The sequence below is a fragment of the Cornus florida genome, unplaced genomic scaffold (genome assembly GCF_030987335.1).
Source record: "Cornus florida cultivar Cherokee Brave unplaced genomic scaffold, ASM3098733v1 CherokeeBrave_3.0.0_Hap2_Chr10, whole genome shotgun sequence".
Lineage (NCBI taxonomy): Eukaryota > Viridiplantae > Streptophyta > Magnoliopsida > Cornales > Cornaceae > Cornus > Cornus florida.
Window position 1 is genome coordinate 108,849,014 of NW_026775580.1, and position 22,501 is coordinate 108,871,514.

General features: G+C 37.2%; 1 protein-coding gene across 2 annotated transcripts; it reads left to right on the forward strand.

Annotated features, from left to right (window-relative positions):
- Positions 1 to 1,266: 1,266 nt before the first annotated feature.
- LOC132276949 (tRNA-specific adenosine deaminase TAD2) lies at positions 1,267 to 21,205 on the forward strand. Of its 2 annotated transcripts, XM_059778600.1 has the most exons (10): positions 1,267 to 1,447; positions 1,918 to 2,048; positions 3,321 to 3,386; positions 4,347 to 4,384; positions 5,225 to 5,291; positions 5,559 to 5,718; positions 5,810 to 5,906; positions 9,505 to 9,608; positions 19,436 to 19,509; positions 20,843 to 21,205. In XM_059778600.1, exons 1-9 carry the CDS (start codon positions 1,378 to 1,380, stop codon positions 19,471 to 19,473), a joined length of 771 nt encoding a protein of 256 aa, XP_059634583.1. In that variant the 5' UTR covers positions 1,267 to 1,377; the 3' UTR covers positions 19,474 to 19,509; positions 20,843 to 21,205. The 2 variants fall into 2 exon arrangements, with proteins under 2 accessions (XP_059634583.1, XP_059634584.1); XM_059778601.1 differs by lacking the exon at positions 9,505 to 9,608.
- The last annotated feature ends 1,296 nt before the right edge of the window (positions 21,206 to 22,501 follow it).

Here is a 22,501-nt window from a genome sequence, read left to right on the forward strand (position 1 = left end):
CTCCAATTGTTATGAGGCCTTTTGGGGTAAAGCCCAAGAGCAAAACCGTGCGGGCTCAGGCCTAAAGTGGATAATATCATACCATGTGGTGGAGTGGGTCGTTACAAATGGTATCAGAGCCTGACCCAGCCGGAAGTGTGCCGACGGGGACGTCGGGCCTCCAAGGGGGGTGGATTGTGATGACCTTGTGGGCGGGGTGTGTCGTGGGCGGGTGCGAGAGACACTGACAGGCTACCACATTGGCGAGCTACGAATGCACAGTCCCACATTGCCTGGGTAGAGGAAAGGTGAATTACTTATATGTAAGTGTGTCATCTCCAATTGGTATGGGGCCTTTTGGGGTAAAGCCCAAGAGCAAAACCATGCGGGCTCAGGCCCAAAGCGGACAATATCATACCATGTGGTAGAGCGGGTCGTTACAAATGGTATTAGAGCCTGACCCAGCTGGAAGTGTGCCGACGGGGACGTCAGGCCTCCAAGGGGTGGTGGATTGTGATGAACTTGTGGGCGGGTGCGAAAGACACTGTCAGGCTACCACACTGGCGAGCTACGGGTGCACAGTCCTACATCGCCTGGGTAAAAGAAATGTGAAGTGCTTATATGTAAGTGTGTCATCTCCAATTGGTATGAGGCCTTTTGGGGTAAAGGCCAAGAGCAAAACCGTGCGGGCTCAAGCCTAAAGCGGACAATATCATACCATCTGGTGGAGTGGGTCCTTACATAAACACTACGCTCCTTACCCCTGACCTATGACATTTGAATTCTTGTTTCTTCTTTATACATATTTGAATACAACAGGGCATAACCAGACGCACAATACGAATATATTCGACATGTATTTTAGGAGAAAAGATTTGGATCGGGATAGTCGGATCAGTGGAGGAGTTGAGGTTGTCGCTTTCTTTCATCTCATCTTCTTGTTTGGTGATGGGAGGGTGGAGTTTGGAACTGGTGAGGATTTGAGAGAGAGAAAGAAATGGAAGATGGGGATTTTAGATAAAATACAAATTACCCCTAGCGTATGTGAGTTGGTATATAAATGAAATGGTATATGACTATATATAAGGGCAATTCAGGCATTATGTCAATATTTTTTTTTTTAACTGTTTTAACGGTCAATTGACAAGAAGGGAGTTACTGAACACACAACACAAACTTTATGGGGTACAAAGTAATACAATCAGAGTGTAATTTGCTTAAACTTCAGGGGAGGTCAGTGTAATATACCTTTTAATTTTTAACTAAATATCTGAGTTCAGTTGACCTGGTTCAAAATTGCCGCTGAAGCGTACATATACCCATCAAATACTACCGTTGCAATCTATCTCTGAATTCTAGGGTTTAGCTTTCATCGAAACTGGGATTTCGGACGCAGTTATGGACAAAGACTGTGGTGTGACGGAGCACGAGGGAAAGCACAAGCCGAAGTCATGGGACGACCCGAAAGGTTAGAAAGGTTCAAGTCCTAGTGCAATGATCTTCGGTTTCAACCTTTTCTATTTCTCTCTCTCTGGTCTGAAACAATCCTAGTGCACGATCTTCCGTTCGAAGCACTTAATTTGAAACTAAGCCTAGTTATGATTGTACTCAACCAATTTTTCATGTTCACTAACGTTTATAATGTTTGTTGGGTCTTTGCTGAAATAAAAATTCAAACCCTAGTGAGAGTTCAGAGTTAAATTTCTTGAACTTGCAATATCTTGCAACAAAATAGGAATTTAGGTTTTCGGGGGCCAGAGAAAGGAAAGCAAAAACCAGATTAAACTAAATGAATGCATATTCCTTCAACTCCAGTACACTGCCTGCCTGCCTAATTACATAGTTATTTAAGTATTTTATTCCATGTGTGTGTAATAACCTGACCTAGATGGCATTTGAGAAATTAATCTATCATTATCTTTCTCAATTATCTATCAGAGATGGCCGACTCCACCATGGTTGGTGAGAACTCCCACCGAACCGTGGCCGATTCTGATGTCAACAAAATTTGTTCGTCCATCACCTCCTCAATCAAGAAAGCCGACTTAGATTCCAAAGTGGCCAAAAAGGTAAGAAAATCTCCCTGTGGATATGTATATATATTTGTGTAGTGTTTTTTGTTTTTTTTTGTTTTTGTTTTGGTTAGGTACATAATCACCCACAAAAAAAATAAACAAATAAAATTAGAGACTAGCCTAGTGCACTAGGATCCCTCCACTGGGGTCTTGTGAGATGTACGCAGTCTTACCTCCACTTAGGGGTGGCAATTCGTGTTCGTGGGTCGTGTTCGTGTCTTGTCGATGTAAGGGTATTATATTAAATAGGTAAATCCAAACCCAATCCATTTAATAATCGTGTCAAGAATTCTCAACACTAACCCAACCCGTTTATTAAATAGGTAAACGTATTAAACCGTTTAATGACCTGTTTATCAAAATGAGACATTTATATTTAATCAAATACTAAATAATAGAAAAAAAATTGTCATAATTAACCCAAATATTCAAAATAAAAAGAAAAATCAAAGGGATAGACAATGTTTATGTTGAAATGACTTAACTATCTATAATAATTGGGTTTAAACAGGTAACATATTACATAGATCATATTCACGATTATAACATGTTGAGTTAAATGGGTCATAAACGGGTTACACAGGTTAAACCCCTCAACTCTAACCCGACACGGTTAAGTAAACGTGTTAATCGTGTTGACCCTTTTATGACTCAAACTCGTTTATGCCAAACCCAAACCCTTTTAACTCGTGTCGCGATCGTGTTGTGTTGTCGTGTCGTGTTGTAATTTGCCACCCCTACCTCCACTTGGAGAGGCTGTTTTCGGTAAATACTCACCCACTACCAATAAAATAAGAAAATAAATAGTACTTTCTAATGTCACGGCATGCCCTTCGTTTCATTTTTTGTGGTTAGTTTCATGGTTCATTTGCAATGACAGGGTATTTTCAAAATCTGATAGTACATGAGGGTTTTTGCAACTTTTTTTAAATAAATATATGATGTAACAAATAGAATCAGTGACTTTTTTAGTGGGTATTTATTAGTGAAGATTTCTATATAGTTTTTCTGGGAATTGCTTAGAAATTAGAATGAATTTTGCAAATTGCAACCAAAGGCATCCTTAGGAATATGGTTGTTTATTTAATGCGACAATTCTTGTAAATTACAAAGAGTATACATTGTTTATGACCGTGGATACAATATGACAGCTTTATGACTTCAATTTGTTGGCTTTGAGGTCACACTTATTCAAAATACAGTTCCAATATAGAGTTTTGTTTTTGTGTTCTCAATATGAATTTCAACTGTCTTCTTTTTATTCAGATGGCTTGTTGTGGAAAAGAGGGTTTGCCAGATACTCTTGCATTCATGGAGCTTGCATTGCAACAGGTAATGCATAGACCTTTGTATGAGATGATCTGAAGATTAGTGTGGATTGGTAAACTTAGGACTTCCTTAAAGTGATTCCCTTTTCCTACATTGCATCGTTAGTGGTATATGAGATTTCACTAAAGTCTGTTTTTTGTGCTAGTCTGGATGTTCTACATAAAGCATTGGTTTGGATGTTCTACTTCTACATAAAGCATATTGGAACATAGAAGTTAATCGATTGAAGAGAACAAGAAAACCAATGCATGCTACATCCAGAGAAAAGAGGTCAAATAGTAAGTAGTTGTATACACGTGATCGTTATTTATGGAGTCTTTTTAAGCATAAGTCCTTTTTGCATTTCTATAATTTTTTGGAGGGAAAACAATTATTTTGTTTGAAAATATCAACAAATAAATATACTAAAGTTGTGATTATGACAAAATACCAAACAGAATCAAATAATTGATATATTCTACATTCTATACGTTCTAAATGCTTCTTGATGCTTGGATTTCTTTAGCACTTGAGTTTGTTAAAGTAATTTCTGAATAAATTATAGTCTGTGAAGTTCTTCATTTTTTTTTCGCAATATAGATCAAGATCTGGTAAATGCTTCAACTTTTGATTTCATACTATTAAAAATACTGAGCTGATTTATGCAAGTAAAACTTTAAAAAAGTAGTGTTGAAATGTAGCTGTGTTGCTGATGTGCAAAGCCGTCATGAACTCTACGAGTTTGAAACCTATATGTGGAGCAAAGACTGTGCTCATGTCAGTTGTGGTATTATGTGTTGGTGATACTTGTGCCGCTTAACTGAGGGATTGCTGTTTTGTCTAAAAGCATTCCTAGAACATCGTGTTTATTAAATGGCTCTTGGTGTCTTGCATTTTCCCTGTGTAAACTATTAAAACTTGAAATTGATGTCTGATTGGAGTTAATTTTGCATATCATCTAAAGTTTGATGCTTTCTTTTGCAGGCAAAGCTTGCCTTGGACAGCCTTGAAGTGCCTGTTGGGTAAGCTTTTCCTTAATTTCATCAGGAATTTCAATCATGGAACTTCATGATGACCCCAAAGGGGGTGGGGACACCCTATGTGTTTTCCTTACTGACTGAAGTCACCTCTACCTTTAGGCATGACATTTTAGACATTCAGTTTAAAATTTGTGAATGTCCTATCTTCAGAGCTTTAGGACCTTAATTAATTTTGCAAATTTGAGCTGATTTAATTTTTTGGTGTGATAAAGAAAACAAAATTTTTAACATAAGAGATACAAGAAGAATCACTGGGAGTTCTTCAGAATTGAAAAGAATGATCAAAAGGGAAACAATACTAAATAGAAGGCCAAGGAGGATAAGAATTTCACCTAAACTCTTCAAAAGTAATTTCTCATTTTGTTAAGAAGTCTGCCTCCTGATTACCGACCCGTGTCTCAAGATATGGATGCAGTGGTTCTTTGATCAAGATCTAAGATCTCATAGTGAATATATGAATACTTTCTACAGGCCTTGAGATTATCCTTCACCCAATTTACAAGAAGGGGCTTCATCCTCCATATGGATGTTACCCAGACCTCGTGTAACTGAATCTATCCAGCCCTAAGTAGTTGGGATTTTTTCCCCCTCTCTCTACCAGTCTTGAAACCTTGACCTCTAGCTTGAAAGTTAAGAACCCAAGCCACCATTCAAGAAGGGGGAAAAAAAAAACGAAAGATCCAAAGCCACCAAGAATGAGGTAGACCGGTCCTAAGTAGGAATTGATATGTGAGATATTCTCAGAAGAATTTTCTGATGTTATTGGACTGTGCTTATGTGGGCAATGTTTTTCCTTAATAAATTCTTATTTTCTATTGGCAGTTGTGTGATTGTCGAGAACGGGACGGTCATTGCCTCGGGGAGAAATAGAACCACAGAGACACGAAATGTATACTCATCATTTTCTTTCTCTCTCTTTATTCACTGTAGCATGATGAGTTATAAGTTTGTTCACATGGTTTCTTAATATATCAATTGAACTATATTTTCTTGTACTCTTATATATATATAGCTTTTTCTAATTTCTGTGTTTGCATATCCGTTTTTACTTTTTAGATGATCCAAGTTATGTATCTTGCTAAAAGTTTTGAAAATTATATAAAAAAATTCAATATTACCCCGGGATAAATTTTGCTTACTTGTTGTTTAAATGCAGGCTACGAGACATGCAGAAATGGAAGCTATTGATGTTCTAATTGAGCAGTGGCAGCAAAATGGACTTTCACAGCCAGAAGTTGCTGAGAGATTTTCAAAGTGCAATCTTTATGTGACATGTGAGCCATGTATAATGTGTGCAGCAGCCTTATCTATTCTTGGTATGCTCTTTTCACCATACTACATCATGATAATTGATTAATTTATTTATTTTAGTTATACCTGACGAACATTAATATTCCCTTCTTGTAGGTATAAATGAAGTATTCTATGGCTGTGCGAATGACAAATTTGGAGGATGTGGATCAATATTGTCATTACACTCAAGTAGCTCTGAGCCACTTATCAGGTTCAATTATAAGCCTAATATAATGTGAAAAATTGCATATGAGATTCATTTTCCCTTCTTTGCTAGCTTTTATTTATAATTTAATTTATTATGATCGATAGTGTTTTTTAATATGCATGTTATGTCTTTTCATTCGGTGTCCAAAACAAAGGGGACTCAAGCTTTGAATCCAAGTAATCTGCTAACTCAGTCTAGCTATACTTTGAAGTACTCCAGTCATAGACCCATTTTAGCCAAACCAACCTTCGGCCAATGCCAAAGTTAGTTACTTCAATTATCAAACAAGGTTTGACATAATAAAAATATTAAAAACCAGGAAAAGCCGCAATTCCATTGAGATTGATCGAACAAAAGGCATGCACCTATATATTTCACTTTTATCTGTTGAACTTTTTTTTTTTTGGCATTTTTTTTGGAGTTCATATAAGAATCAACAACAGAAGGTTTTTTTTTTTTTTTTTTTTAAAAAAAAAAGAAAAGGAAATCTGTAAATGAGTTGGATTTCTGAAAGTCATTTAAAATGTTGTTGATTTTTTTAAAATTTCTTTGTTAATGGCCACCTTTTTCTTTTTTTAAGGAACTGTAAAAATATTTGTCAGGTTTGGTCCAATAAAATGTTTGCAGAAAATCTCGAGTAAGTTTTGTCTTCTAATCAAGCCCAAGATGCTTTGGGCATGCATGCAAGTTACAAAAGCTCGAAGAATCATTACATACTTGTACATTATTTTCATATTACCAATGTGCTCAGTATTGTAAACATATGAAAAGATATCCAGAGCACCATTATATTCATGCTTCTATGAACTCCATTATAGGTATAACTAAATACTCTTCCAACACAATCTATGATCAATAGGGTCATTCCAATTTGGTTTGGCTGAATCTGAGTTGGGGTAGCTTGTGGCAACGAACTTCTTAGGTGGTCTAAGAAGCGCAAGTTGCCTGAGCCAAATGCCGCCATAGTCATTCATGGTTCAAGAGTGTGTTGCAAACCTGATAAAACCATGAGAAATGGGTCCTGAGGCCTTTCAGAGAAGTCCATTTTGATTTGGAATTATTATTATGATGATGCTTTAACTAGACCAGATTTGGCGACACATCTCTTCTTTGCCATTTTGTATAAGGGAATTTTGGAAACCATTTGCCTTATTTTTCTTCTCGACGATGGGCCAAGGAATATCTTAAAAGAGCCGTGTCTCTGTCTCTGTCTCTGTCACTCACACCTCCACAGAGCAGTTTGCAAGAAAGGCCTTAGTAATAGGTAACATGAACTTTATATAAATCCCCTTTATTTTATTTTTTTCATCCATTTTGGCCACAATTCAAATTTGTTTAATATTTCTCCCGTCAGTGCAAATAGGTATTATGTTCTTTTATATAACCTCTTGCCTGATGTTATAAGCATAAAGTTATATTATGATGTCTTCTCGACGATGTTTTTTTCTATGATGTTGCGGATATTCAACCATAATAAGAGCTTAGGTCATCTTTCCATATTCTCAAGATGCTAAACAACAAAATCTTGTTTGAAAGCATGAATACTAGTGATGGTCAGTGTCTCTTTCCATATCTATAGTCTCTACAACACATTGGTTCTTGGTACTGTGTTAATAATTTAGAATGATGTTTAGAGTATCTTTCCAGAAAAAATGAAATGAAGTTTAAAAGGGAAGTATGTAAAGATGCTCAGAGAATTTTTACAGCAGATTGAATTCACTTTGAGATCTTCTGCTTACATTTTGTGGGATCAAAACCTGCATATTGAGGTTTAAAAAGTTCTATAGTTCCAATGAACTAATATCCCTCCATGATGTGTTCCATTACAATTTTTGGCTGATAGCCCACTTGAGTTGCATGTTCTCACTCTTTCTTTGTTAGCAAACTGTTTATCTTAAAGGCAGACCATCTGTCTTGTTCTTTTTTCTTGTACTTTATTATTATTATTATTATTATTTTGGGCAAATTACACAAATCACCCACGAGGTTTCTATATTGTGCATGTAGATAGAAGTTATAGTAATATTACAGAAAGGTCCATGTTGACTGTTTGACCACAAATAATCAATATAAATTACACTTTTGACCTTAAAATTAAAGTATTTATTTTTAATAAAAAAAAATATATTATATAGTAGGAAGTTTCATTTTTACCACTGGGTACACCCCATCCCTTCCCTACCACATCACTCTTTTCTCTCTCTAAACACGCACCGGAAAATCATCCATCAGTGCCGAGCCCGCTCTTGCTCACCTGCCGGAATCCTTTTTGGTCCGAGGATCAGACCTTGCTCACTGTCCCTTAATGCTGCCAGAACCGTGACTGCGAACTGCCATCACCGACGCTTCAGCCATGCTGTGCCTTGCCGTTTCGTGTACTTGCCGATTCGAAGTACATCGCCCCCGAATAGTCCCAAATTCCCAACGGCATCCACCATCGCCGCTGTGCACTTCCACCTCCTCCATCTTCGCAGTGCCATCTGAGTCCTTTTTGGCCGGTTCAATCTCGCTAGAGGTGTCCGTGAATGACTCGCGGCGGTGCTCAGAAAGATCGATGGCAGAGAGCTTGGATGGTGGAGAGATGGGGATGGCGGGGACGATAAACAGCTCGGTGACCATAGCCTTGTAGTTGAGGTCCATTGTGAGGACTTCACAGAAGTAGCATTTGTAATTCGTTTTTCGCTCCAATCCTGAATGTTATGCCGGATGCGTCTTTGCACAGAGAGAGATTGGAGGAGAGAGAAGATGATGTAAAACTCGGCTTTGATGGGCTCGGTTGATGTCGGCTGTGATGGAGGCGGTGGCGAGCTCGGATGGGATGAGCTTGGCTGTGGTGGATGTCGGTTGTGATGGAGAAGGCGGCGAGCTCGGACAGTGGAGAGTTGTGTGGTGATGGCGGTGACGGACCGACGAGCATGGAACAGAGGACTAGGGCCACTTGACTGTGATGAGGTCGGAATGATTTGTGGCTCTGTAGTTGGATTTGGGTCTATGATTGGTTTTGTGGCTATGTGGTTGAATTTGGGTTTGTGATTGGTTTTGTGGCTCTGTGGTTGGATTTGAGTCTGTGATTGGTTTTGTTGTAGATAATTTTGTAGTTTTTGTAATTTGGTCTGTGTTGGCTGTGATGGAGTCTTAGGGGCAAAATCGTAACTTTAACAATACACAAAAATTTTTAGATTTTTTCATTAAACAAATAGTTTAACTCTAAGGACAAAAATGTAAATTCATATTAATCTACTTACCGCAAACAGTTAACTTGGGTCTCTCTGTTATATTGTGGCCATTTTCTATCTACATGTACAAGTTGAAAACCTGAGGGATCCTTTGCGTAATTTGCCTTATTATTTTTTTTATTTTTTCTCTCTCACTCACACACTCTCTCTCTTTATATATATGTGTGTGTGTGTGTGTGTGTGTGTGTCTAGCCTGAATTTGGAGACTTTATAGTACTGTGCAATGTCCTTTGGTCTCCCATACATCTGTTCTGTTCTATTTAGGCAGTTTGCAATTCAATTGAATAGGTTATCTGCTTATTTTTTAGTTTTTTATTTTTTACATTTTGTTTTGTTTATTTATTTTATTTTATTTTGGGTGAAAGTGGTGGAGCTCCAAAAGGGAAGAATTTCAAATGCACTGGAGGAATAATGGCATCTGAAGCAGTCTCTCTATTACGAAGCTTCTACGAGCAAGGGAATCCCAATGGTATGCAATTTCATTATAATTTCTAGTGGTCCTATTTGTGTTGAAAGAGAGAGAGACAAAGAGAATATATGAAAACATATATGTTATTGAGTAAGTTATACAATAATACAATGGTGTTTATATAGGAGAAGCTACGGGAGTTGGTGAGTGGAGAACAAGAAAACCATATACATGATAATTCTATATATGGTAATGGGGGGTCGGTGACAACTCATACAATACTAACTGTACACGTGTGACAACTCATACAATACTGTACAACACTCCCCCTCAAGCCAGAGAGTAAATGTCAATAACTCCCAGCTTGCTACATATGGAATCAATAGAGTTCTTAGTAAGCACCTTAGTGAAGATGTCTGCCAGCTGTCTACCAGAAGGAACAAAAGGTGTAACGAGTCAACTTTCGATCAAATGAAATGTCAATCTACTTCAATGTGTTTAGTCCTCTCATGGTAGACTGGATTGCTAGCAACATGAATAGCTTCCTGATTGTCACAATGGAGAGGAATTGGGTACTGGACTGAAACCCCAAGTTCTTGTAAAAGAGTTTTTAACCAAGTAAGTTCACAGGCAGTGTGTGTCATGGCACGATACTCTGCTTCAGCACTGGAACGAGCCACAACTAACTGTTTCTTACTCCTCTAAGTTACTCGATTTCCTCCTATGAAGGTGCAGTAACCCGTGGTGGACCGTCGATCAGAAGGAGAACCGGCCCAATCTGCATTTGTATATCCCTCAATCCGAAGATGTCCAGAAGATCGATAAAGCTGACCACGTCCCGGAGCACCCTTGAGATACTTCAAGATGAGTACAATTGCCTCCATGTGAGGTACCCGAGGACTGGTCATGAACTGGCTCACAACACTGACTGCATAGAATATGTCTGGACGAGTGATTGTGAGGTAAATAAGTTTACCTACAAGTCTTTGATACATTTCTGGATCATCGAGTGGGTCACCATCATCCACCTTAAGTTTTATATTAGTCTCCATGGGTGTAGCTACAGGTTTCGAACCAAGATATCCAATATCCTGTAAGAGATCAAGAGTATACTTTTGCTGAGAAAGACTAATGCCTTGTTTCGACCGAGCCACCTCAATTCCTAGAAAATTCCGAAGTTTGCCCAAATCCTTAGTAAGGAAGCTAGAACTCAATTGATGGATTAGAACTTGTATCCCATCTTTTTCACTGCAGGTGATAACAATATCATCTACATACACCACAAGAATCACAATACCTCGTTTCGTTTTCTTAAAAAAGAGAGAATGGTCAGCTTGGCTTCTGTTCATACCATGAGCTACCACTGCTTTATTGAACTTATCAAACCATGCACGAGGGGACTATTTGAGGCCATAGATAAACTTCTTGAGATGACACACACTCCCCCTTATACTCAAACCCAGGTGTGAGTCATATAGATTGTCTCATTAAGGTCACTGTGAGTTGATGAAGTGGCCAATCTAGATTACCTGCAAGAGATATTATCACACGAACATAATTCAGTTTGACCACAGAAGAGAACGTCTCAGTATAATCAAGGCCATAAGTCTAAGTGTAGCCTTTAGCAACAAGTTAAGTTTTGAGATGGTCAATAGTACCATCACGCTTTTGTTTAACAGTAAAAACCCAACGACAACCAACAACTTGAGTATCAGTAGGCTTAGGAACAAGGTCCCAAGTATGATTCAATTTTAAAACGTTTATTTTTTCTTCCATAGCTTTCCTCCACCCTGGATAAGAAAGTGCCTACCTGTAGGACTTAGGAAGAGCAATAGAGGATAATGACAAAGAAAAAGCTTGAAAGGAGGAGGACAATTTATTATACGATACAAAATTAGAGATAGGGTGATTGGTACAGGACCGTTTACCTTTCCGAACAGCAATAAGTTGATCAAGATCAGAGTCCGGAGAGATAAAAGAATCTCCAGGCGTTGAAACGACTGGTGGAAGTGGCAAGGCTGGGTTTATTACTTCAGTCGTTGGGACATGATTAACTACTCTTTTCCGGTGACGAGCATAAACACGAAGAGCTAGTGGGATGCCAGAATAAAAAACTGGAGTTAGAAGAACAAACTCTTGAAGAACAGAGTCCTCCAGACGATTGCCTTCCTGAAATAATAAGGAACATCCTCAAAGAAAGTTACATTTGCACACACAAATTGTTTACGAAGAGTTGGACTGTTACATTTATATCCCTTTTGAGTGCGAGAATAACTTAAGCAAATACATTTGTGAGCATGAGGATCAAGTTTATCTCGTCCCGGGCTTTAGATTATGAACAAAATAGACACACCCAAATACCTTTGGAGGAATGGAAAAAGGATTTTTGTCAGAAAACATCATTTGGAAGGGTGATTTTCCTTGAAGGACCTTAGAAGGCATGCGGTTTAAAAGACAAGCAGCAACCAGAACTGCATTTGCCTAAAAAAGTTTTGGAACATGCATTTGAATTATTAAGGCACGAGCGATAGCTAGGAGTGGGCCATTCTTCCGTTCAGCAACTCCATTTTGTTGAGGGGTATCAACACAAGATGTTTGATGGATAATGCTCCTCGACTCAAGAAAGTTTTGCAAAACATTAAGTTTATATTCGAGGGCGTTGTCAGTTTTAATAACAAGTAATTTTGCATCAAATTGATTTTGAATTTCAGCATGAAAGGATTGAAAAACAGAGAATACTTGAGATCAATCTTTAAGAATATAAACCCAAGTTAAACGTGAATAATCATCAATAAATGACACAAAATAACGAGTACCAAATAAACCAGTAGTACGAGCTGGTCCCTAAACATCCGAATGTACTAACTCAAAAGGTTTTAAACTTTTATGAAAACGACACTTAAAAGTAGCCCGACGATGTTTACTAAGTTCGGAAGTAGTACAATTAAACTTAGAAAAATCAACTAAAGAAGGGACTAAGGCTCGAAGACTATTTGAAGAGGGATGTCCGAGGCGGCAATGCCACTGGTAAGCTGAAGAGGAGGTGGAATATAGAGCTGTCGGAGTAGTAGTTGATTGGAAATAGTAAAGACCATCCTTCTCAAACCCCCCACCAATCGTCTTCTTTGTCTTGAGATCCTGAAAGAGACAATGGGAAGGAGAAAAAGTAGCTGAGCAATTTAAATCTGATATGATTTTGCGAACTGACAATAAATTGAATGAAAATTGAGGGATATATAAAACTGATGAAAAAGTGAGACCCGAAGTGCGAAAGGTACCAATTCCATGAACAGGTGATTTGGCACCATTCGCTATAGTAACGACCGATGGTGAAAAAACATGAGAAATATCATAAAGAAGAGATGGGTTACCTGTCATGTGATCGAATGCCCCTGAATCAATGATCCAAGGCAGGGACGGACCCAGAAATTCATGTGAGGGGGGGCAATTTTTTTTTTACAATACTAATGAGAGAGAAGAGTGGCCGAGTTGGTGTACAATATAGGCTTTAATCTTCGGCAACTCGGAGGCTTCAGATCGGGTCAGAAACACGAACTCCGGCGAGTTGGTTCATCAGAATACCTCCGGTCATATCGGCTTGATAGTAGTGGGATTACGTGGGACGTGCAATTTCAATGCTCTTTTCAGGATTGGGAAGTGGACGAGGTATGTGTTTTGCTGGATCTGTTGTAACGACAGGAGGCAGTTGGCAGAGGTTATGATGATATGACATGGATTCCCTCTTCCCATGGTCGCTTCGAAGTTCGATGCTTATTCTTATGTCTTTCTGATTTTGATATCGTTTGATTTTCCGTGGAGGACTATCTGGCGTTCTATGGCTCCAATTAGGGTGGCATTTTTTGTTTAGACCGCTGTATGGGGTAAGATCCTGACGATTGATAATCTACAGAAAAGAGGTAACTGTCTTGTCAGCTAGTGTTGCCTTTGCAAACAAGATGGTGAGTCAGTTGCTCATACTCTCCTGCATTGTCCTGTGGCGAGGGATTGTTGGAATCTTATTTTTTGTCTGTTTGGTATGCGTTAGGTTATGCCTCGTTATCCTAAGGATTTGATTCGTATTTGGAGAGGATGCCCCGTGCGTAGTGTTGTTCGCGATTATTGGAGAGTTGTGCTATATTGTGTTTAGTAGTGCATTTGCAAGGAGAGGAATAGTAGAATGTTCGAAGGGAAAGAATCGTCCACGGCGATTCTGAAACTTCATATCATACGCTCTCTTTTCAGTTATGTGAAGAGGAAGTCCTGTTCCTCTTCCGAAGATTTAATTATTTTTTTGGCTTCTTTGGGGCCTGAAACCTTGATTCCACTTTTGTATAAGGGACGCGTTCCCCTCATGAACGCCTTTTTAATTCAATTATTGCTTATCAAAAGAAAAAAAAAAACACCTCCGGTTATGGTATTCAAAGCTGCTCAGCCTACTCCTGAGCTCCGCTTTCGCATCAAGCCTTAACATGGTGACTCAAACACGTCCACGCCAGGGGTATGTCAGGAAAAAAGAAAAAAAAAAAAAAAAGAAAAAAAGAAAAAGAAAAGATAAAAGTTAAAATAAGAATATGGAAAGTTATCAACGGGCCAGTGGCCTAGCAGTACCAGCCTCTTACCTCCCAAAGGGAGGTCAGGGGTTCAAGTTTCAAAAGAGACGTGTGTGTGAGTACCAACTAGGAAAAAAAAAAAGAATATGGAAAGTTTTACAAATTATGGAGAAAAAAGAAAAGTGAATGAGGAGCTGAGAGAGAGAAGAAAAAAAGAGGTAAGATAAAGATATAAATCTTTTGGCTCCTATTAAATCTCTATTGATTAAGGGTCTAATAATCGATGCAAATAGAAATTTTAAAGAGGTTATAATATAAGGAAATAAAAAAAATAAAAAAAATTTGGGACCTTTATATTGGGTAGAGTTTAATAATAAGAAGGAAATAATATTTTTAGGAATGTTATAATATAAACAAATAAAATTTTTTGAAAGTTATAATATAAGGAAATACAAATTTTGGGGCCTTTATATTGGCTGGAGTGATAATAGGAAGGAAATAAAAATTTTAGGAACGATATAATATAAAGAAATAAATTTTTTTTTTTTTTTTTTTTGATAAGTAAGAATTGTATAAAAACGCTCAAAAGGGGAGCACATCCCAAAGGAACAACAAAAAGCAAATACCACTAAGCCTTCAAAGAGGCCAAAAAATCTACAATGTCCTCAATAGATCTATAATTTCTACCCGAAACCCAACAAAAAAGAGTGGAAACAATGGAGAATTTCAGAACAGAAATAGGTGACTCTTTTCCCTCAAAGTATCTCCTGTTTCTTTCAAGCCAAATGCACCACCAAATACAAAGAGGCGCAGCCCTCCATGCCTCTCGAATGTGAGCCCCCACAGAACAGCCTTTCCAACCTCAATTAAACCTCTAGAAGAGCCAGGCATGACCCACAGAAAACCAAACAGGCGAAGCATCAAATCCCAACATTCCTTGGCCAAAGGACAATGCAAAAGAAGATGGCCCATTGACTCTTCATCCTGATGGCACATATAACATCGATTAACCACCACCTGATTCCTTCTTCTCAAACTATCCTGAGTCAAAATATTTCCCAAAACAGAGGTCCAAGCAAAAAAGGCCACCTTAAGAGGAGCCTTAGAACGCCAAACTGCCTTCCACAGGAAAGGACCTTCAGGCTCTTGAGTGAGACACCTGAAGAAAGAGGGGGCCAATAATGTTTTTTTGTTTCAACTCCAGGGGGGGCAAGTATATAGTTTTACAGCTAAATAATTTTATTTATTTTAAAAAAATAAAAATTTAGTACTAAAAAAATATATTTTAGCGGGGGCAATTGCCCCCCTTGACTTCTACTTAAGTTCGTCCCTGATCCAAGGTGTAGAAGATGAAGCATAGAGACACGTATTACCTGAAGTAACAATAGTAGTGGTAGAGGGGGGCTAATTTGCACGCTCACGCTTTACCAGTTTGGTGTTGGCGATTGACCCAAGAAGATGAGATTTCTTAGTATCCATCACAAGAGCTGCCAAACAAATGAGATGTAGTAGCAAGAGGGAGCCGAGATAAGAGAACCAAGATCTAGCCGAGATGAACCCGAGAGAAATTATCGAGGAGAGAGCCGAGGAGGGATCTGAGAGAGATTGCTTCGACGAGAACTGAGGTCACCGAGAAGAGATTGAGAGAAAACCGAGATGAAATCAAGATCGGAGTCTGAATAAGACTAAAAAAAAAAAAAAAATTAAAGAGGGATCGATTTCCGCTCTGATACCATGTTGAAAGAGAATATATGAAAATGTATATGTTATTGAGTAAGTAATACAATAATACAATGGTGTTTATATAGGAAAAGCTACGGAAGTAGGTGAGTGGTGAACAAGAAAACCCTATACATGGTAATTCAATATATGGTAATGAGGGGTAGATAACAACTCATACAATACTAACTGTACACGTGTGACAACTCATATAATACTATACAACAATAACATTCTGAGATTACTAATCCCTGCTTATATATATGGAAAATAAAAAAGGAACATAAAACTCCCAAGATGTTATTTTTCCTAATGCATCTTATAATTATTGTTTCAGCATAAAGCAAAGCAATTAAAGAAATAATTTTTAAAGAACGGTAAAAGATTCTTAAGAAATAATTTTTAAAGAACAGTAAAAGATTCTTACCTTGGAAGAAAAACCTTAACCTTTTTCTCCCCCGACTACCACCATAACTAATTAAGAGGCACTGCCACCACTGCTATCACCAGTACTGCATTACCATTAACGCCTTAAGACCACCCTCACAACAACAATTAGATTTTCATTACACACTATATAAACCTCCTCCTTTCACATATACTATATTTTTCAGAAACCCTCCAGTGCTTATGCCACCATTGAGACCATGACCACCACTGCCACAGACTTCTTCATCACATTGCCCAATTATCACCATTTTGTATTTTTGGGTACTGACTTCACAAAAATAGTTGCAAACGAAACATCTGCCATGGCTGCCATGTCCTCTAAAGGCTCTAATGTATTTCCACCATTATCCCCTCCTCCGTAGTTTTTTCTTTAATAATTACTGCTGTAACACCTGCCACCATCATTTGAACTCCACTCTGCTGCCACTGTCCCCACCATTAATATTTTTTTTTTGATAAGTAAAATTTATAAAAATCGCTCAAAAGGGGAGCAGATCCCAAACATACAAAAAGGCCAAAAAAACAACTCAAGCCTTCAAAGAGGCTAAAAAGAGAACAATCTCCTCAATAGATCTATAATCTCTCACCGAAACCCAGCAAAAAAGAGTGGAAATACTGGAGAACTTAAGCATAGAAATAGGCTTCTCCCTTCCGTCAAAATATCTTCTATTTCTCTCAAGCCAAATGTACCACCAAATACATAGAGGCGTAGCCCTCCAAGCATCCCGAATGAGAGCCGCAGCTGAGAAACCTCTCCAAGCCTCAATCAACCCTCTAGAGGAATAAGGCATAACCCAAGGAACCCCAAACAAACCAAGCATCAAATCCCAACAAGCTCTAGCCATGCTGCAATGTAACAAAAGGTGATTAACTGTCTCTTCATCGCAAAGGCACAATTAATATTGTTGCCACAGGAAGCCCACCAAAACTACTATTGTGCCAGTCGCATACCATTATGCCAGTATAACCGTCAAAACCAATACCCGTCATTCCTGTCTTTCACCATCTATGCAATTTTCATTCTTATAGAGAGAGTAAAAAATTAAAGTTGGTGAACCTGACAATTACAAGATGTGCCTCTTTATTTTTCTCCAAAAACTGAAAAGTTGAAGTGTCACAAATTTTTGGTTTGTAAAGTACTACTGCAGAACATGTTGAAATGCTGCCTTAAGGGCCTGTTTGCTTGGTGTTTTACTTTGGTGTTTTTGTTGCAGGGCTTCATTTAAGGCCCAAAAACATGTTTGGTAGCACTTGTTTTGTTTTAAACAGTAAAAAACAATGTTTTAAACAGTATCAAATTGGTGTTTTTTGTTGTTTCAACACTGTAGCCCAATAAAAAGCACTGTAGCGGATGAAACAGTCGGCCCAATTTGTTTCAGCTATATAAACATTTTAGGTCATTTTTGCACAAATTTTCTCTCTCCTCTCCCGATACTCTCTCTACGATTCAAGGGCGATTTCCAATCGCCTCCATCTCTATTCTCGTTCTCTACTCTGAACTTGCCCAAATCTACAAGAATCAGAAGTTCAAAACCCATTTATTTCAGTTTATCTATCTGCCTGCAAGAATCAAAACCTATTATCACCAGAGTTTATCTGTTTCTTCGTGCCACGACCTCATTCTTTGCTATCGCCGGAGTTTCCTTGCTGTCGTCGCCCTGTGTTGTGTCCCTAGCTTTATCACCGGTTGTCTTCTTGCTTCATACATGTTTGGAAGACTCCCAGAAAAGGAATTCTCACTGAAATCAATCGACCTCAAAAACAATTTCCAATGGAATGCTTCCTGTCAGCTGATTTTCGCTCAAATCAAGAACATCCAAGGCCTTTAATTCTCTAATATTTGTTGGAATACCACCTACAAGTGAGTTTCTATACAAATTTAAGAACTTCAAGCCACCAAAATCCCCAATAGCAGAGGGAATTTCACCAGTTAAACCATTGTGGGATAAGTCCAAGACCTGAAGTCCTCCATTCAAGCTGTTCTTCGAGGAAGAAAATAAACTGTCCATATCCCCACTCAATCTGTTCACCGAAAGCAACACACTCTGTAAACCCATTTTAAACACCCAAGATGGAAGACTACCAGTCAATGAATTCCAACTAATAGAGAGAAAAGAGAGAGTTGCAGAGTGATTTTTGAGAGAGAGAGGGGTTTGCTACCCTTGCAAAAATTAATTTATATATATATATATATATATAAATATATATATTTGTGTGTCCAAACATGTTTTACATGTTTTTGTTTTTGACTTATCTACAGCAAAGTATAGTTCCCAAACGTACTTTCGAATTTGTTTTAAAACACCCTACAACAAAAACGTTGTTTCTGTTTTAGCCAAAAACAAAACACCAAAAACAAAACGCATACCAAACGGGCCCTAAATGTCGAAGTTTATCAGAGATTTGATTTTTATTCACATTTTGTGGACAATTTAATAAGTACACATGAGCTTAGTGTCACATGTTAATTTTAATCATTAAAATTATCCATAAAAAAAAAAAAAAAAAAAAAATCATTAAATTTGTCTTCTTTTTCTTTGATGAAAAAAGGTATTCCATGCATGTTAAATCTAGCAGCAGATCAAACTTTTGAATCTTGCTACTTATAGGGTTACATTTTTTTGGGTTGGAATCAATGGTCAAAACTTTTATTTTATTTTAGGCTCAATAAAATTATAGACTAATGCTATCATGGGGGTCCTCTCATGATGAGCTCTCCTTATTTAATCATTGAATTGAAATGTTTATTAAATGACTCATTTGACTTTTCACATATCTCAAAAAATTGTCTCAATCCAATGGTTAAATAAGGAGAGCTCACGCCTCTTGTCTTGAGAGGGCTCTCATGATAGCATTACTCAAAAATCATTTAAAGCTCTACATGTCAATTGCCATGGTCCCATCTAACAAGGCTTGGGCGTGATCTGAAATGGATTGTGGAACATGGGCCACAAAGTTGCTCAAATCATTAAAAGCTGTTGTTATTCAAGTTAATTTCAGTTCATAACTCTAAATTAAATTATATGCCTTTGAAAATGGGAAATTGTAGATATCAATATTCTTTTCTTTCTATAACCAATATGATCTCATTATAGCCGCATTTCTATTTGTTAGTGCATTCACTTTTGTTAGTACTTTGAGTAATTTTTATGCTTTTGTTTATTTCAGCTCCAAAGCCTCACAGACCGACAGTCCAGCGATTATGAAACCAAGTATGTTTGGCTTTGCTACTAATTAAACAGGTGAGCCTTGGAACGCATTTTATTTGTGATTTCTGGTACTGGAGCCTACTTGGATACCACATTGCACAAAACAAAGCAAGCCGACCCCATGAATTTGGGTGATGCTCTTCAATGTTCTATTTTAATGCTTCACCAAAAGTACAGTATACTTCATTACTACTACATTCTCTGCCTCCATACTAGTAAGTGCCAATTCTGGCAATGGCTATGCTACCATGTTCATCTAGGTTCTTATGTCTACATGGACACGTTATTGGATAGAGACATTGTCACACCCTCAAGATTAAATACAATAGTCTTCAGAAAAATCTGGCGCATGACGGAAATCATAACCCATCCATATAACATAATAAACAATACTCTGCCATAACAAGTCTCTAGATTCCTCGTCAAAGAAGCTAGGAGCCACTTTCGCTTTTGTTAACTAGAATAAGCAGGAAGAGTTGTTCGGGAATCCTTACATTCCATAATTTATTATAGTTGAATTCATCAATAATTAAACTAATTATCAACCCATATCAATTTGAACAACTTAATAAAGTCTCAAGAGGTCTCCATCAACCATAAGAGTAGTCTCAATAATCAACTAGACCTAAACGATTTACATTAAATCCTCACTATAAGATCTTTCGTAAGAAATTATAACTTATCATGACAAAGCAAATGTTAAAGCACGTGCCTCTGCCACTTACCATGTCAAATAGAACCTGTAAGGCAGAAAATGTGTGAACTCACAAGCTCAGCAATATTAAAGCACAACAAACTGACCTCACTTGATGTCCTCTCATATAAATATAATCAACCACAATAAGTATGTTAAAAAAAAAATAAAAAATTCTCACTGCTAAGTAATTAATATCTTACTAATTACTGTATTTAATCTCAATTCAACACGAAACTCCACTACTTAACTATTTTCTCATCTCAAATCCGTTAATTAGTTGACTCTCTTGATCTCTTGATTAACAATTATCAGGTTTCACTTCATTAATCATGAGCCCCCAGGCTCAAACAAAACAGTGGCCCACTCACATTTATTATAATTTTCTGTGATTTTTGTGCACTTTTCTGTCATTGTTCCTATTTTTTTTATTCAAATAAAAATACTTCTATGGACCCAGGAGTAGGCTGGAAACATCAAACTTGTGTGGGAGTATGGTGAATCAAATCATTATTTTTTTATTCAAATAATTATTCCAAGTGTGAAACAGCCGTGATTGTTTAATGATTTTTCTAATATGAATGTTATGGATGTGGATCTTGTTTCAAAGCAGATAATATAAATATTTCTTATAAATTGGTTAACACCTAAGCAAATAATTCACTGTGTCAGGTACCTTTGAGGTAAGATGCACCCCTCTTGCTAACTTCAGAATTGCTTCATGAGATTAAGTACAAGTTGCTGCAGTTCGCTTATGGCTCGACAACTGAATCAGCTAGCTTGCAAGTTGGTGATATAGGGTATCAACCACATCCCTCAGATTTTAAGCAGCTGAAATGGGATGGCATCTGGTGGAAGGCTCTTCAATAACTTAAGTTGGGGCATTTTTGTATCTCTCCCATAAAATAAACTCTGAAAAAGGAAGGAACATAAATTTAAGTTTGATTTATGGTTTATTTGTAACTTGGCACCTAAATATACTCTATTGGACCATCTTATATATTATATAGATAAACATAGTTTGCTTTTAATCAATGATCAGGTCCAATATTTCTGTTCTTTTTTTCCTTATCAAGTTGCATTGAACAGGATGCCGCTGCAATTTTCATAATTGTGTGGTGAAGGTCTTCATTTTAGGAATTGTCTTTGATTGCTTGCAACAAAGCCTAAAATATCTACCATCATTAAAATCTGTTGGTTGGCATACAAACAGAATTTTAAGAATGGTAGAACTTTTTAGGTTTGGGTTCAATCTACAGTTAGGTTTGGGTTCAAATTTGTGATGTAAACATGGATATCATGGTAGAATCAACTTTTGTAGAAGGTTGGATGGTTTGATGCTGCAGAGTTTCAACAAAGGTGGGCTTTAATTATGAGGAGTGTTATAAAGTGCCAACTCTTATTTAAAGAAATGTGGTGTTTTTGACAACATCTAGATTCAATGTATTTACAGAAAGCACACTGAAGAACCAAGAAATGATAGACAAGACAAAAGTGAAATATTATTTATATGGTGTTGCATTCTGCAAGTGAATTGTGGAATTTATGGCACTTCAGAAACCAAAAGTTGCAAATGGGAGATTGGCAGATAAAGTTGTCCTTATGCTGTTGCCAAATGGAGTATTAATGAATCATCACACCAATCTCATATGTTGATAACCCTCCATCAAGTTGAAGAAGTTGAGCACTCCTTGCACAAAATGAGTATAAATACCTACATACTTTGCATGTGAATATCAAAGTCATCAAACCATTAACACTGGCTTTTTATAAAATATTTGCAAAAATGGATTATAAACAAGGCATCTTAATAATATCTTGTACCAAAAAAAGAAACATAACAAGAAAATATAAGTATTAATTCAAGTACTATGAATCCATGAAAATTGAATGAAGTGAATGTATTTGAACAATGCATGATGACAATATTAACAAACTCGTCACATGTATGGGATACATAATTGAATTTAGGTGATTCTCGATTTTTAATATTAGAATATTCTCATCTAAGTATTAAAGAAGATCTCAATAGACTAGTGCTAATAGACAAAGCATTACCTTATTTTTGTTGTAGCAAGAATTAACAAAGAGAACCAACTTAATCTCTCACTTTTGACATAATTTAGAGGTTACAAATTTATTTTTGGGAATATATAGAATCCATCCTTTCAAACCAAATTACATTTTTTAGCATGCATATAATTTAAGAGAATAAAATAAACTAGGTTATGATGTTTTCTTATATTTAGAAATAGAATATTTTGTGGTTCAATGCCTTCCCTACACACACACACACACACACACACACACACACACACGTGTGTACACACG